This window comes from Hyaena hyaena, unplaced genomic scaffold, assembly GCF_003009895.1.
Source record: "Hyaena hyaena isolate Hyena2069 unplaced genomic scaffold, ASM300989v1 scaffold_827, whole genome shotgun sequence".
In the NCBI taxonomy this organism is placed as follows: Eukaryota; Metazoa; Chordata; class Mammalia; order Carnivora; family Hyaenidae; genus Hyaena; species Hyaena hyaena.
The window spans coordinates 17,494-36,097 of NW_024081458.1; the positions used below are offsets into that span (position 1 = coordinate 17,494).

General features: G+C 36.2%; 1 protein-coding gene across 1 annotated transcript in view; it reads right to left on the reverse strand.

Annotated features, from left to right (window-relative positions):
* Positions 1-18,604, reverse strand: part of LOC120221991 (D-ribitol-5-phosphate cytidylyltransferase-like) — a gene marked incomplete at its 3' end in the record, with an annotated part of 159,743 nt that overhangs the window by 14,266 nt on the left and 126,873 nt on the right. Inside the window, exons 6-7 of the mRNA XM_039219683.1 lie at positions 5,675-5,772; positions 3,088-3,090 (exon numbers count right to left, since the gene is read on the reverse strand). Coding sequence (XP_039075614.1) covers positions 3,088-3,090; positions 5,675-5,772 — 101 coding nt within the window. The remainder of the gene's footprint in view (positions 1-3,087; positions 3,091-5,674; positions 5,773-18,604) is intronic.

Below are 18,604 nucleotides of genomic sequence, written 5' to 3' on the forward strand. Positions count from 1 at the left end.
GTCGTTTCTCTGTTAGAGTTTGAAAATTTGTTAGACTGGTTTATATTGGATAGAACTGCATTTAATTCAGGAGATTACAGTCATTCATGCTCAGAGTACATCCTGAGGCTTTTGGTTTGGGCTAGTTAGCTCCTTTTGTCTGTCGTTGATTTGAAAACTATTCAGGGGTTTCTGATCAAGTTTGGTGTTAGTCATATATAATATCTGATACACTCAAGTACTAATGACTAGTTTCCATATAAAATAGATTATGCCTCCAATTATTTAACCAAGGAATTATAGTTTGGCTGGATAATGAGTTCAATGAGGAAATTTTAGGTAAAATAAGGCAAATTTCTAACAGGGAAGACTCAGACTTATATCCAGTACTGCTTCATATACCACAAGAAGCTACAATGGACAGGTTAGCGTTAGTGGTTATTTTTTTCTCAACTTTGTGATGAATTTATGTGTGTAGCAAGCAACTTCTAAGAGAGCTCACTCAGTTGAGCAACTGACTCTTGATTTTGGATCAAGTCATGACCTCAATCATGAGATCAAGCCTCATGACAGGCTCCACAATGACAGCAAAAAGCCTGCTTGGGATTCTTTCTCTCCCTCTCTATGTGCCCCTACTGCATTCAAGCATGTATCTGCATGCACATGCTCTCTCTCTCTCTCAAAATAAATAAACATCTTAAAAAAATAAGAGAAGCCCATCAGCAATCACCCTACCTCTCTCTCAGTATTCACCATCTGTATAAGCCTCTCCTAGTGAGTATGGGTTGTATATATTGACTTGCTTCAAAAGAAGAGGATAGGACAGAAGTGATGAGATATTCTTGTAAGATCTAGTTACAAAACTGTGCCTTCAATCCTAATGTCATGTTGTGAGGCAACTCTGCAGAGAAGTGCACATGGCAAGGGATTAAATCCTGCCAGCACCTACTTGAGTATGCTTGGGAGCAGATCCATTTCCACATGGATGACTCAGGTGAGACTACAGCCTCAGCCAACAGAAAACAGCTTGAATACAATCAAATTAAAGACCCTGAAGCAAAGCCAACTGGCGGTACTGTGCCTAGACTTATGTCTCACAGAAACTGAGATAATGAATGCTCATTATTTTAAGTTACTAAATCGGGGTAATCAGTTATGCAGAAAGCACAATACAAGACGTAATACAATATTCAACTTAGTGATAACAAGTCATGACCATTTATCCATTTGTTTATTTAATATTCAATAAATCTCTTCTTAGAATCAAGCCTGCACTAAGCTCTGGGAAGACTTCAGATCAGTTCAGATAGCAACCTGTAGAACATAACAAAAGAGTGTAAACCAGACTATAAGAAAATGGTATGCAGGACAAGCTCCCTGGGGAAACACCATTGTGGACAAAGAGTCTAGAGGTAGGAAAGTGCTTTCAAATTTGAGAAACTCAAAGAAGTAGTGTTGGCCTGACTAGTGCGTAAAATGGAGAAGCAAGAGTATCATTTTAAGAGGACAGACTTTGGTATCACATAAATCCAAGTTTATCTGCATGTCTCTGCTTTGCCACTTCATGGCAAGGTTAAAAGGATAATTTAGGAATGCCCCTGTGCCTCGATTCTCTCATCTGGGGAATAAAAATAATAGTACCTATTTCAGAAGGTTATTAACAGCATATGCTATTAAAAGCATATTAACATAACATAGGTGCTGAAAACTGTGTATTATTGTTGTTGTGTCTGTCGTCTTTAATAGCATCATTAGTAATGTGAGAGATCTTGTAAGATGTGGCAAGGAATTTTTACATTAATTTAGGAGCAATGGAAAGCCAAGCAACAGATATGAGTGGAGAATAACATGGTAAGGCTCAGGAGTTCTAAAGATCAATCTAACAGCCATATAAGGTGTGAGAGAGACAAGATCGGAGGCAGGAGAGCACTTAGTAGACCGTGTGATAATCCAGACAAGAGCTGGGGTACATAGGTTAGTGGCAGGGCTGATGAAGAAGGCACAGTTGAAAGATATTCAGCTAAAATATAAGTGTTTCAGAATTTTATTTGCTTCATGGATAAGACAGAGGATGGGTGAAAGATTATTCCAGGTTTAGGAAACTAGGCAAAACATACACAGGTCAGATGAAGGAAAATTGCTTGGAACAAGAATTTGTGAAATATGAGATATTACTGATATTTAAACTTGAGGTTCTGAGGGACTTTTAACTGAATTTCTAGATCAAAAACACAGGATAGTAAATATTTAAACACAGGGCTAGAGACTGATTTTGTCTATAGCAAGTAGAGGATATCTGAAGCCATCAGCATAGTTTTCCAGAGAAAACCACTCACCTATGTACAGAAACCAGAAGTTATAAACAGAATCCTATAAACAAAATTAAGAGGAAGCCACAAACAAACAAACAAAAAAGAGGTTCAGAAAAACAAGATGTTACAAAATGGGATCAGATTCCTTCTAGAAGAAAGTATTAGACAAGAGGGCCAAGTGCTGCAGTAAATCAAGGTAAGGACTGATAATGTCTCGTGGATTGCTCAAAGGGTTACTGAGGATGTCACTGAGAGCAGTTCCTCCAGAAGGTGAGACTGGAAATCAGGCTACAATAGATGAAGGAATAAAAAGTTTAATTACTTTAAATCAGGACGGCTTCAGGTAACCGAGGATTTTTGTTTTGTTTTGTATGGTTTCAATTAATGGAAGGAACTTGAATATGGTGGAATGTTGATGGCAGTGGGGAGAATGGAGGGAGGGGAACCATAGCTCAGAAGAAGATACAGTCTTATTAAGAGCATGGCTACAGAAGTAAGACTCTTTAGAAGTTTGGTGCCAAAATGATAGTGATGCTCCCATGTGTGAGTACAAAATTACACTCTGAAGTTGGAGTCAATACCATGCCTAAGAATAGGGATAAATACAGTGGGATTAGACCAACATTTCTCAACTCAAGGGGGACTGTGCCCCCATCCAGGCAACATTTACTAATAACTGGAGATATTTTGGTTGCTAAAACCATGCACTGGGAATGATATTAATATCTGGAGATAACTAGGGACATCTGATGGTATAGGCCAAGGATGCTTCTAAATAGTGTGCAATTCACCAGACAGGCTCTAACAAAGAATTATCCAGCTCAAAACACCAACAGTGCTGAGGTGAAAAAACCCTGGGTTAGGCATTTGAGGAAGTGCTGGAGGTTTAAAATATTCACTGAGGAGGATGGGAGCTCACTATGCAATCATGGTATGCTTGCTCTAAAACATTCTGTGTCCAATGGAGATAGAGACCAGTATTTTTTTTAATTTTTTTTGTGTTTATTTATTTTTGAGTGAGAGAGAGACAGAGTGCAAGTGGGAGAGGAGCAGAGAGAGAGGGAGACACCAAATCTGAAGCAGGCTCCGGGCTCTGATCTGTCAGCAGAACCTGACATAGGGCTCAAACTCACAGACGGCGAAATCATGACCTGAGCCAAAGTCAGACGCTTAACGGACTGAGCCACCCAGGTGCCCCGAGACCAGTATTTTTTTTAATGGCAACCATCTGCACACTGTATAATTTCCTGCAGCAGTACTGTTTGAGTTAAGGCTTAGCAAAGTGAAAAGTTAGACTAATACATGGATAGAGCTTTAACCAAGAGGGTGAATTTGAAGGATCAGGGAATTGAGGATCTCACTATAAGATCCATGAATCACTGAAGTGATAGAACATGGTATCTAAACTAGGCAAGGAAGGGTATAAAATAAAATGTAGCCAAAAGAAAGGGTGAAGATAGGGGACCTAGAGCTCCCTATAAAATTCAAAAAATGTGCAGGAGTAATTTAGTAAAAATTCTGGAATGACAAAATGTGTGGTCAGAGGTTAAGGAATAGCGTTGGTACTTAATTTTTCAGCACAGTGAAGACGATGAGAATATCCAGACCAGGCCCAATAGGTAGGTAGATGAAAGTCACTGGAAATGAGAAGGGTAAGGACTTGAGAGGCCAGAGTGATGAATCAATCGCACAAGACCAGTAATGGACCCAGTATGTATATCTCTACATCTCATGTTGTTTTATTATTAAACATGAATAGAAAAAGAAGCAACAAAAAGTGAATACTGTAGTAACTGTAATCAGAGGGACTCCTTGCAGGGTCTAACACTAGAAAGACTGATAAAGGAATTAGTGATGCAGAATTTAACAGCTAGGTACTCAACAAGAGTATAAAAAGCCAACTTTGTAAACTTAGAGTTGAGTAATGGCTAGAGTTGCAGTAATATTCTCTCAAGGTACCACTTCAGTGGCTTCTGCACTGATTGAATAAAGAATAAATGAGATTACCCAAGAGTAACAGACTATTTTTGAGGCAAAAGGGTGCTTCAGTGGGTTAGACAGTGGAAAGTTATCTATAGTTAAATATTCTGTAAAACTCAGCAGTGAAATTGGGAATGGAATTTACCAATTTTTTTTTTTTTTTTGAGAGAGAGAGAGAGAGAGAGAGAGAGAGTGTGCACACTCAAGCTGGGGAAGGGCAAAGAGAGAGGGAGAGAGACAGTCTCAAGCAGACTCCAAGCCCAGTGCAGAGGCGAATTAGAGGCTCCATCCCATGCCGTGGAGATCATGACCAGAACCGAAATCAAGAGTCAGACTCAACCAAATAAGCCACCCAGGCTCCCCTTACCTATTAGATTCTTAATAGGTAAACTTGAGACAGAAAGCAGAGAGTAAGGTGCTAAAATTTTCAAGGATAGGGAAAGAATGCCCAGTCAATGGATAGAAGCAATATGAAGACTGGATTACAGTATAACCTTTCCACCGAAGACGTGGCAGAAATGGTGGTCATTTTTTTTCAGCTTTGGGCTGTTGCTGTAAATGCCACTGATAGAATTTGCCACTGATTGCCATTAATACCTGGGGGAGCTTGTTAAAAATCTGGATTCCAGAACTAATCCCAGACTATGCCTCACTAAGTTTTTTACATATTCCAGGGATCTATGTTCTTAACAGTTTGTATACCTTATTCAGGACTGAAGTTTGGAAAACCAGTAGTATTTACTACTTAATATACATCTATCTCATCACTGAAAGTTTAATTACTTCAGTTCATTTTCACAGAAAACTTATTACAAGCCAAATGCTTTTCTAAGTACTTTAAATTTATTTAAATTTATACTTTAAATTCAAACTTTTAAGTTATTTTATTCAACCCTCTTAATAACTTCACAAAGTAGATGTTATGGACATTTTCAATTTAAGAAAATTAGGTGATAAAGCTACCATCCGAGCACAGATAGTCCTAACAGAGCCCATTCCCCTTCTAACTATGCTATCGTCATAAAATTAGCTAACTAAAATCAACTTTTTCCTTCAGCTTTTAAGTAGAATTTGATCATGTATATTGTTACCAAGTCATCATATGTTCATCCTAAGCCTTGATTGGTGGTATACATTTTCATAAGAAAAGGGAAGTTACTTACAATTAAATAAAATCATTCTGTCAAAACATTTCAAGGCAAAAATTTGTCAGAGAAATAAATAATTGAAGTCATTAGTGGTAAAACTTACAAATAATTTCTATGGACCATACACTTAATTACTACTTCATTTCCTTAGCCCAATTAGGTATGAATTTAATTAGGAAGTTTATCAGCTCAAGAAAGGGGAATAAAGGGAACTCAACTCTTTGAGATCATGAATCTCAATGTTTGAATACTTACATTTAGTTCATTTTTTAGTATTTCTTCAAGATGATGACCTACATGATTCCCATCTTCTTTTGTGTCCATAACTACGCAAATGTGTTGTGAAACTCTTTCTGAGATAAAAAAGAAAAAAATAATAAGTTTCTAACAGAAAAGGGAACAAAGCCCTAGTATGCTAAAACCTGGGTTTACCTACTGTTTGTAACTGTCAAACTACAAAGCTTTTACCTTCAGGCCAGTGAAGTCACTTGGAATTCCCACTGATAAGTCCTCTACTCTTTCCCACCCAAGTCAGTAAACGTATGGATTCAGTGCTGTGTAAGTGGCTAGCCAGGACATTGTATAAGCAACAGAAATAAGAAATCATAAGATTTATCTAAAAAGTACTAACCAAAGGTGACGGCCTCTGCCTCACAGTTCATTCCTTTTCTGTCTATAGTCTCCTAGAATCTGATAAAATCCCATCTGTCAGGCGGATACCCCACTTCAGGCTAGAAAGTACCTCCTGTGTGCAGCTCACTGTGCCACCTAGTGTTCTGGGTGAGTGTAGCAGGGTCCTTGGCATCCTTAATTCAGTCAATTCAATACAATTAAGTTCTTGCCTGTTTAACTGTTACCACAAGTGAAAATAGCCCAACTAATTTTCTTCAACTTTGTTAGGTGTCTTCGACATGACCCAATTTAAAAGCACAACTCACCTGACATAATAACGTTCACCTTTATAAACCTTGGATGCACTCTCTCAAAAGACATACAGTCCTACTGTACAAAAGTTAAATCTAAAATACTAAGAAATAGCTATATTGTTGCCAATTAAGACATTGCATTGTATTATTTTAAAAGCTTTAAAAATGGCTTTATTTTAAATAAGAATCCTAAATCAAGTTAGTTTAACATTTAAACCAGCTGCTCTTACATGAGCAACTCCATATAACATGGTGTGTGTGTGTATATATATAAACATCAATCTAGTAATCATCATTTTTCCAAGCAAACCTGGGGACAACAGACCATTTAAAATATTAAGAATAGCATTAATTAATAGTACTCCTTTTACTAACTACCTCCCATCTATCAAGAATATCGTATGGTGCCAGAGCTCTATGTTCTATTATTACCAATCTTCATGACAGCTTTACAAAAATTATTATTCTGAATCTATATAACAGATTCCAGAAACCTGACTTCACAGAAATGAACTTTTTTATGATCACTGTTGCTGAGGCTTTATCAACTTAACATTTTTTTAAAAAGTTGTATTGGTTCTCTTCTATGTTTATTTTCTAGTTCTTGAATTTCTACTATCCAATATTTTCTTCCTTCTACTATCTTTGGATTTAGTCTGCTGACTTCTTTCTTGAAAAAGATATTTAAGTACTTGACTTTCAGCGTTTCCTTTATTCTAATACTTAGATATGAAGCTCTAAGTTTTCCTTCCATGGCCTTCCCTGTATTTCAAACACTGTGATATTTTCATTCAATATAAATAATTTCATTTTCACTTTAAAAATTTCATGCACTTATTCTCACTGTATTTTATGATTTCCATTGTAATTTCTCGTACATTTCTCATGAATTACACAGATTCTTTTTATTGTTTTGCTTTTGTTGTACAACAAATTACCATAAATTTAGCAAACACCACTAGCTAGTTCCCAATTCTGTAGGCCACGCAACAAAGAGAAAACACGTACAGAAATGATAAAACAAAGCGGGGGGCATACTGTCAACAATGGGTGAATTGCTATATCTAGGTAAAAGAATGAGAGTTATATGTCCTATTCGTACGTCTTTTGTTTGAAATAAAAAATATTCTAACCCAAAAAACAAATAAGGTGCAATAAAAAAATACATGAATATGTGTATGTGACATATGTATGTATATAGTAGGAGACCTTAAAATTCACCTTTAAAATATTTTTTAACTATTGGATGTGACGAATATATTAACCTTATTGTGGCAATCATTTCACAACATGTACATATATCAAATCATTACATTGCACACCTGAATCTTGCATGATGTCATACACCATTTATAACTCAATAAAGCTAGATTTAAAAAAACAAATTCACCTCTATTCACTGAAGATCGACTGAAAAAAACACAATACCTAGACTCAAGGCAATGTAATAACAAATATGATGAATCTTTTATCATGTCGATTTCTAGATTGTCTGTTGACACCTTGTAATTCCCACTGATTTATACTCCAGAGTAGTCCGTGCCACACTGACCATTTTCTTTAGAGTGTCCATTGTCCATCCTAGTATGTCCTTTCCCCAGTCTTATTAAATCCTCTACCTGTTCAGTGGCATTCACAGTGTAGACCAGGTTAAATCTTCATCAGTTCCCCCAGTTCAATGGTTCTCAACTCTGGTTGCCCAGAAGAATCAATTCTGAATAGTTCTGTTTTGCTTTTATATTTTTCAAATATACTCTTGAAATGCACCCAATAAGATTCTTGCCTGTATTTTTTTGAAGCTCCAAAAGTGATTCATATGTTTAGTCACATTGAAAAGCTTTGCTTATCCACTGCCCTGATTTTCTCTAATATGGGATTTATACAAGTTTTCACTTAGAAAAAAAAAATGAACTGCCTATGATAGCTGATTAATCTCCCCAAATCGGTGTAAACTTTTTGAATACAATCCTTTTGGGGTAATTCTGCAGTTTTCTCTCATCTACTCCGTATTGTAGCAATGGGAGCGTGGTAAGAAGTGTTATTATTCAATTCGCTTTGAGACTGCTAGTGTCAAACTATTTAAAAAACCCAAATCCAACCACCTACTCCGATCTGCATGACTTACTAGTGTTTACAATTTAGCCATCCCTCACCCAATATTATGAAGGCAATATAAGAAAAAACATGCAATGTTCGTCAATTATAAATATAAGGCACTTCTTGGGCATTTAATAATGTTTGTTAAATTACTGATCAACATGCAATTTTTAAAATGCTACAGGAATCCAATTCAAAATCCAAATTCTATAAATGGTATATTCATACTTAACAATTTTCTGCATGTATGAAATATGCAGAAACTAAAAATCAGTTTCTATATAGAAAAGCCAGGCTTTCTACACAGAATTTATAAATATAAAAGAAATGAAGGAAACATGGAATACAAGACCCAACATTACAACATTTTAATGAGGATTAAATGAGTTAATATACCTCAAGTTACAGAAAGTGTCTGCTACAAGATTATCCCCAATAATTGTTCACATAATTGTCATTGCTATGGTTACATGGATTCAACAAAAATATAAATTACAATTATTTTTGTCTACTTAAGATATGACCCACCTGTAACTGCAAATGGTCCCTGGTCTCTGTGGTCTTAATTGTTTCAGTTTGGTTGAAAAAAATCTATTTCAACTTTCTCCCATTAATGTTTTCAAATTTTAAAGTTGCACCCATAAAAGCAGTAATTATATGTAATAATAAAATCCACATCTCGAGTAACAGTCCTATTTTTCATCCCTGCACTTTTTTAAAGTATTTTTTCTTTTGACAGAGACAGTGCAAGTGGGGGAGGGGCAGAGAGAAGTGAGGGAGGCAAAGAATCCCAAGAAGATTCCACATTGTCAGCACAGAGCCTGACAGGGCGCTCAAACTCATGCAAGTGTAAGATCGTGACCTGGGCAGAAACCAAAAGTCCAATGCTTAACATTCTGAGCTACACAGTGCCCCTCCCTGAACTTCTTTAAAATTAAAATGGATGAATTCTGATCATTCATATCTAGGTTTATTCATGAGATCTAGGCTGAAGTGATTTCTATGATAATCCCACAAACACACACTGACTATCTTAACTGGGAATATTAATGTATGTAAGATCTTCACCAACGAAAGACAACAACGTTTGCACTGGTGCCACACAGCTGGAATCCGAAAATGGTCAAGAATGTAGCTATAGAAACAGGGCTCAAATAAATTGAACCTCCTCAATTCCAGTTACTTCAGTATCCCTAACTCAGAGAGAAAAAAAAAATCTAACATTTAAAATTCATTTTTTCGTGAAGCACAAAATTCTTTCCAAGCATAATATAATTAATACTTAACTATTTCTGAAAGCAAAGAATTTAACAACTTCCCTGAGGTTAATAATGAAATCAACAAAAACAGGAGCCTTTAGAATTGTTATTCTAATTGTTGTTCTAACTATTAATAAAGCAATTCTTAAAAATTTTTAGAGATTAAAATAAACACAACAATAGCATGAGGGAAAACCATAACATCATTTTGTTTACCAGAATCATAAAAACTATACCACAAGAATCTAGTCTTTGTTCTCTCACTTGAAAAAGACCTAAAGATAAATTATAAATATACTACAGTTAAATTTAGATCATACATGGGGCACCTGGGTGGCTCAGTCGGTTAAGCATCCAAGTTCGGCTCAGGCCATGATTTCACAGTTTGTGGGTTCGAGCCCTGCATCAGGCTCTGTGCTGACAGGTAGCTCAGAGCCTGGAGCCTGCTTCAGATTTTGTATCTCCCTTTCTCTGATCCTCCCCTGTTCACACTGCCTCCCTTTCTCCCTCCTTTCCTCCCTCCCTCTCTCTCTCTTTCTCAGAAATAAATAAAACATTTTTTAAAAATTAAAAAAAATTTAGATCATACCTGACCTGTCAACTTTATGATTAATATATTTTTTTAAGTTTATGCATTTATGTTAAGAGACAGAGCACGCATGCATGTGTGCAAGCAGGGGAGGGGCAGAAAGAGAGGTAAAGAGAATCTGAAGCAGGCTCTACACTGTCAGCACAGAGCCAGATGTAGGGCTTGAACTCACACACCATGAGATCATGACCTGGGCCAAAAACAAGAGTCAGCTGCTCAACCAACTGAACCACCTAGGTTCCTCACTACTATTAGCTTGTTATTTTTCGTTGTCATACTATCTTTTTTATAAAATATATTTTTTAAATCTTCCTAAAAGACAGTTTTGACACATGAAGTATTTTAATATCTAAACCTGTAGGTATGTTCCCCACCAAAATTAGTTTTTAACATGTATTCTCTGATCTACACTGAATAACTCATTATTTACATAAAGCATGTAGGTTTTACACAACTCAACAGGACTTAAAACAAAAATTCTACTGGAACATGACCTGTCATCTATAGGTTAGTATTACAAGCTATAAGCATTAATAAATAAGCACAAAATTTCAGTGAATACTGCATCCTCGTGTGTGAGAACTTTTAAATGGTCAAAGTAAGTGTACAATTGCCGATAGTATCATGCCGAAAATAATGTACAATTTGATTTTACTTTACTGTCTGTAATGAATAATTTCATATGTCAACTTGACTAAGCAATGGAGTGTCCAGATATTTAGCCAAACATAATTTGTGTGTTTCTGTGACGGTATTCTGAAATGTGGTTTACACATTTAAATTGGTAAACTAAATAAAGTTGATTGCCCTCCCTTAAGTGAGTGGCTCCATCCAAACAGTGGAAGACATGAATATAACAACAGTTTGACCTCCCAGTAGTAAGAGAGGAACCTGCTGCTTAATGGCCTTGAAACCCAAACCCTGGCTTTTCCTGGTTCTACAGCAGCCTGCCGGCCTTAGGACTTAAATCGTGACACTTGCTATGTAGATTTTGGACTTGCCAACCTTTATAATCTATAATCACATGAGCCAATTCGTGTGTGTATCCTGTTTGTTCTATTTCTCTGGAGACCCCTGACAAATACTAGCAAATAAGCCTAAGCATTCTTCAACAGATAACTAATAATTTCCCAGTTTTCATCACAGAAGTCCCAACTCCTTTAATTCTATAAAAGGCAATAAGTGATCACCCACGCTCTGAGCAGCACTCATTACTCCTCAGCCCAGTCATACCACCTACAACTCCCTGGATGTATCTTGATCTTTGGGCTAATGTATATATTCCCACTACCTTCAATGCCACTCATGTTCTTGTCTAATTCTCCAAAAAGGCCCACCACAAGCATCATTTGCTTTAATAACCATTGGCCAGTGTTTTAGATGTATTTTGGTCAGGGGTGGGAACTGGAAGAGGAGGGGAAAAAAAAAAGAATAGGGAGGTCACAATCACCAAAGAGACCTTTTTGAAACAGCAATAACCCCACATCTCCAAATCCCCACTTGTGACACATAAAGATATTACTCTCAAACAGGTGTAAGCCCACAGCCAGGATTTTCCTCAGAGCCAGGTATGAATCACTGTGTTACTAATCTGAGTGGTCCTAAGGAAAGGTCCCGCAGTGTTGAGTTTCAGAAAGAGAAACTTACATGTACCTTGGCTCTAAGAAGGCGCCCACAAAGCTGGCGTTCAGGCAGTACACAGCAACAGTCAGGCGCGTCTTTACAGTCAGCAATCATTCTGGTAGTTGGAGCATGTATTCTGATTAATCTGTACTCCTGCCATACTAAGTGGTTTTACTATTAGCTTTGCTTTTTACCAAGGTAGACACTTTTAAACATTATTTCTCTTAATCATAACAAGTAGGAATTATTCTCCCCATTTTATAGATTGAGTCTACACAGCCAGTAAGTGGTCCAGAGTCAGAGCCATAAAATTGTAAATTTCTGTTCTTTAACTCAAATCTATGTGAAGTTAGTATCCTAAAGGGTACTTTTTTCTTTCACATTGGTCTCTGTTTTTATTTTGCTTTTATTACAAATTTTACATTGTATTTTATTCTTTACTTGTTTTTCTCTGCCACAAAATTACCAACTCCTAAACTCAGTATACTCTAATTTACTTGCTAACTTCTAATTTCCAACAACACTCTGAAGTTTTAGCACAGGGCACCAACAAGAAGTTACTGTTCACTCATTAGTTTCGAGGCTGTGTGCTAGGATCATGACTAAGGCAGACTGTGATGGGCTGAATGAATTTTGTCCCCTGTCAAATTCATTGTAGTATAGCAGGGTTCTCACACAGAGACTCGTGACACCGAGGCTTTTCTTTCTAGGAAGCAACTTTATTCCTGCCGGCACAGCTCAGCTGGGTTCTTGCCCAAAGAACTGAGCCTCAAATGCCACATGGTGTAGTTTTTTATATATATTTTTACTTCTTTGTCTCAGTATATGGTAACATTACAAACATGTAGTCTGATTAACTGGTCTCATGTCACAAGGTCATGGGAGATGTTGTCTTGTACATATAACCAGGTTGCCTTGAGGATTTTTATTTTCCTTTGGGAGGGGACCCTACCACCGTGGGAGCTCTAACCCTAAGTATCCTAAAAATGTGACCCTATTTAGAGACAGGGACTTTAAAAGGTAATCAGGTGAAAATGAGGACAATTAGAGTGAGCCCTAATCCAAAATGACTGTTTTCTTTATAAAAAGACAAATACAAATTAATAAAAAAATTATCAAAGTCAAGCATCACATAAATTTTTATAAGAAAAAAGAGCATAAAAACACTTGTAAAAATAATGAAGGTGTGCCAGAAATATGTGCCTATCAAGCCAATAAAAACTGCAATCTACTATTTTACAACAAGCTAAAAAACATTAAAGTAATGAAACCAAACATTAGAGAACTACATAATTTAGAATTTATAAACAGAAATAAGGCACGTGTCATCAGTAAAGAATGTAAAGTTAAAAACTATTTCAGAAATAAAGACTATACAGATGTGATATAGGTACAAAATTAACAGATACTAATGTAAGATAAAAAGTTAAAAATGAAGAGATAAAGACCCAGTAAGGTGATATATAAAGTTGGATAAAGATGATCCCACATAAATGTAATAGGAATCCATGAAGAAGAGACTACTGCCATTTTTATTTACACATACACACACACATACACACTCATATCACATATAAATCACTCCAAAATTTTACCAAGAAAAACCAATACCAAGACATTTTCTAGTAAAATTACTCAATTTTAAAAAAACATCATTCCTTTGGTCACCTAGACAAAAGGAATAGAGATAATAAAGGTAATGAGACAATCATCAGAACTTATTTAATAAAAACAAAGGAACATATTTAAGTTATTCAAGGAAAACATTATGAGCCAAGATTTTAAATTCAGCAAAACGGACTTTCAAATATAAAGCACACAATTATCAACTTGAATTAAGATGATGATTTTCCTCTGAATATTTACTAGGGAATGTACTAGAGCTCAAGTTTCAAACAACCAAAGTCTAGAGAGACATATACAGTATGAATGACAGAGAGCATAAAACAGTTACTTGCAGAACTTTGACTAAATAAGGTCTAAAATAAACTGAATACAGTATATAATGGCTGTAAAATCTGAAAATATACAGAATAAACAAGAAAATGCAATAGGAGAGTGAATGGAGCATATACAAAATTATGTAACTTTTTTCGAAAATAGTCTTGGTTGATAGTACGTATACTTTGAGACCTTGAGGGTACACTGTTGAATAAAGTATATGAATGATTATAGAATATTCTGCTAATTCCTGTATCTTTAAGAACATGTACCTTATTGGGGTGGAATTAAGATATAATATTGGACTGGAAGTATCAGTATAAATTTATTATGTATTTCATATTTATGTAAACTTATACACAAAATAATTGCTAAACTTACAGAATTAAAGAATGAATTTATTCAGTTGAATACTGAATAAATATAATAAATACTAATAATAAATACTAAATAAATACTAATAATAAAAGAAAATAAAGCATTTAGCTTTCTATGTAAACTAACACTGGATAAATACAGTATAGATGAGAAGTGTTTATGAAAGTACCTCAACTAACAGATGAAAACTAATTAGTAGAAAATGTCATGATTTTGAATACTACCTCCACGTATCAGCAAATCTAGGCAATGGATATTAATGGCTGATATCATCAGAAAATAAAAGATAACCAAACATTTGGTGTGTAATGAAAAACACGCACCACCTCTTGTCTTACTAAAGAGATGAAACCAAATTTGTTTAAGCTTCTAGAGCCAGCTGACACTTTGTCAACGACAGAAAAATGCACAGAAATACGCATAATTGAACCATGCAAGAACATACGCTCATCAAAATTCAAAACAGGAAAAAATCTACAGACCAAATGAGCTGGGTTTACCAAGTGACAAAGTGTAAGCAAAATAAAAGGATAGGGAACCTGTAGGGCAAAGTGAGATTTAACAGGTCATTAAACACACACACACACACACACACACACACACAAACTAAACCAAATTGTCTAAAAATGTACATTTAAGTGATAAATCTCAGAAGAAATATGAGGAAGTTGCTGTAAAATCTTAAAAGAGATAGAGCAAGTTGTAAGTGCATAAAAATACAAGAAAAAGCCTTTGCTGTGAGTGGCAAAGTTCTATTCTCGATCTGGGTGCTATTACACAGATATGCACATTATTCTTTAAGGTGCAAAGTTGGTTTAGATTTCTGGATCTGTGGTTTGATAATAAAACATTTTTAAAAACATATGCAAGTATACTAGTGCTTTCATTCATACTTCTTTCATTCAGAAAGTATCTTTATAGATGATCAGAGGACAGGATAAAGGTCTTGAATGTATCACGTATAGAAACCTAACAAACTGTTAAAACAATGTGTGAACTTTTGGGGTGCCTGGGTGGCTCAGGTGGTTAAACATCTGACTTTGGCTCAGGTCATGATCTCGGAGTTGGTGGGTTCGAGTCCTGTGTCAGGCTCTGTGCTGACAAGCTCAGAACCTGGAGCCTGCTTCAGATCCTGTGTCTCTCTCTCTCTGACCCTCCCTGCTTACACTCTGATTCTCTCTCTCTCTCTCTCTCTCTAAAATAAACAAACATTAAAAAACTAAAAAAAAAAAAAAACAATGTGTGAAATTTTAAACATTTAAATCAAGAGAAAAGCTAAAAACATGAAGAAACAAGAGCATTATTTTTATTCACAAGGCACTAGGCATTAAAAATACAAGTTACCACAGAGAGCCCTTTAAATTCTAACTCATGAAAGCAATGTTACTAATAAATAAGTGATATTATCACACCTTCAGTAAAAAACAATTGCAGCACAGAATAATTCGGCCAAATCACTGGATGATTTCTCACTGGGTAATTAACAAATAATATTATGTATAATATAATAAATGTATATTCTAACCAAAATCTTATGATGCAGGCAAAGATATTACGTTATGTTAGAGGTAAATATTTAAATGATTTTCCTGGGATTAATTCGGCTAGTGACCTGAGGAACCAAGATTCAAACCAGGAAAATTAGTCTACAATTGAAGCCATCAACCACTCCACATGCTAATATAACATATAAGGAAGATACATAATTTCCTAATTCAGAAGTTCCCTCCCCATCCCACCCCCTTTTTTTAAACTGAAGCCACACATGTCAAATGGCAATCTCACATTTTCACGGAGTAAATAAGATTCTCTGCAGTTTCCAACAAACGCTTGTAATAGAAAATGACACTGTAGTAGGGAAAATAGGAAGTCTTCTTTCGTTGCTTTTAATTAAATAACTGGCAAACTCCAACACTTACTTTATTTAATAAATTAAAACTCCAATGTTACCTCTATATAATACGGCTGAAATAGAAACAGCATCTTAGAATTGCTACCCTTTCCGGCCAGAGGAAGATATACTGATCTCTAGCTTTCTCTCCATTGGTATGCACTAAAATTAAATTTATGTCATCTCCCTAATTCTAACACATTGTAAGTCTGTGTAACCACAACATCCAGGATACAAAGCAGTTCGATCTCTCATATCATCTCTTTGTTCCCACCCCCTCCGAACCTCCTTACTATATGCAGCCTCTGTGCGAGGAGTCCAAACTAGGGCTCCATCTCACGAATCCGTGTTATCATGATCTGAGCTGAAATAGAGAGTCAGGAACTTAACCAACTGAACCACTCAGGCTCCCCTTTTCAGGGCTTTTGTTCCCTAGTATAACATGCTTTGCCATCTAAAACTTAGCCACGTTTGGTTAGAGTATGTGGTTTAGCAAAATATATTCTTATACAATGTGATGTCACAACTGTTTAATTCCAGGGGCACCTGGGTGGCTCAGTCAGTTAAGCATCTGACTCTTGATTTCAGCTCAGGTCATGACCTCCTGGTTTATGAGATCTACCCCACATCAGGCTCTGTGCTGACAATGTAGATCGTACGTGGGATTCCCTTTCTCCCTCTCTGTCACTGCCCCACTGGTGCACGCTTTCTTTCCCTCAAAATAAATAATTTAACTTTAAAAAATGTTTAATTTCATTGTTATTCTAAAGTCCTTCATAGGAGGTAGGAAATATCATATATAAAATTTTAAGTCTGTGAATAAGGACAAAAACTAATAAACTCATCTTTTTTTTTTTTTAAATGTTTTATTTATTTCTAGGAAAGAGAGAAGCGTGAGCAGGGGAGGGTCAGAGAGAGAGGGAGTCACAGACTGAAACAGGCTCCAGGCTCTGAGCTGGCAGCCAGCACAGAGCCCGACGCGGGGCTCGAACCCACAAACCACGAGATCATGACCTAAGCGAAAGTCGGAAAGTCGGACGCTTAACCGACTAAGCCACCCAGGCGCCCCAATAAACTCATCTTTTAAAAGTTCACTTTATTATCCTTGAACATTGAACTTCTTGGTAGACATAAAATATATGGTCTTCCTTCAAGGTTAGAAAACTCATAATTTGGAGGTTTTGCATTCAACTTCAGAAAACAGTAATATGAAAAATTTCTAACAAGCACAGCCTTCTCTTTACCACATGAAAAACCCAATGACACATTAAGAGAAGCAAGAAAAAAAAGCAGAGGGGCACCTGTGTGGCTCAGTCAGGTATGCAGCCAGCTCTTGATTTCATCTCAGGTCATGGTCTCATAGTTTCTAAGATTAAGCCCTGCATTGGGCTGACAGCACAGAACCTGCTTGCGATCCTCTCTCCCTCTCCCTCTCCCTCTCTCTCTCTCTCTCTCTCTCTCCCCCCTGCCCCTCCTCTGATGGCTCTTTCTCAAAATAAACAATAAACACTAAAAAAGAAAAAAAAAAAGAGGAACAAGGACCATCTAGACATATGCCTGAAACTAATAATCAGTAAAGACTCAAGAGTGCTCAGGATTGTATTAATTCTTACAAGAAGGTTTCAAACATCATTGAGTAGAGACAAACCTAAATGCTAAGTTAGTTTCATCAATAAGTGCAAAAAAATCCAGGCCAGCCTTCAACTCTCTTAGGAACAACCATTACCATGACTTTATCAAGCCTCAACATTCACTATGCTGACCTCATGAGCCAAAAATTTAGTTACATAACAAACTGTATCAAAGTTAATACTACTCACCTCCAAAAGATATCTCCAGCCCTAATCCATTCAAAATGAAGGCAGTCATCTTCCATTCCCCTGTTGAGGTCCTTGAATCAATAGCAAATCATGTTTTCTGTCTTACAGCAAGGATTTTAAAATAGTATTAAACACAACCATCACTGCTGAGCCCTGAGATCCCTGTTTTCATTTAATTATAGAAAGAGGCTTCAGGTTTTTCTAAACATCTTAATAGAAGAAGCTATTAGAATAGGAAAGGGGTGGCATACAATCAATAAAGGTGGGGGGGGGTAGCTCCTGGGAGCCACATACTCAACCGAGATTTTCACAACCCTGCAGGCTCCCCTGGAGCAAACTACTACTATGAGCTCATGAATAGTGTACTATTTGCTCTAATAACTCACCAAGATATTTACAAAAGGTATTACTGCTTTAAGCATAAATGTTCATTTGGAGTTTTTGTTCTTTTATATCCTACCTATAACAGAATCAAGTATAATTGACTGACTTTTGTCTTATCAAGTTTTATTTAGCTAGTTGCTTGATAACTCACTGTGACCTTAGAAGTTTTTGAATATGACAGATTTACTTCCCTATGCTTTAGTGAGCATCTTACTAATGACAAATAAATTATAAAATTAAAGTCAACTCTACCTTCTCTATTCTTCACCCAAATATG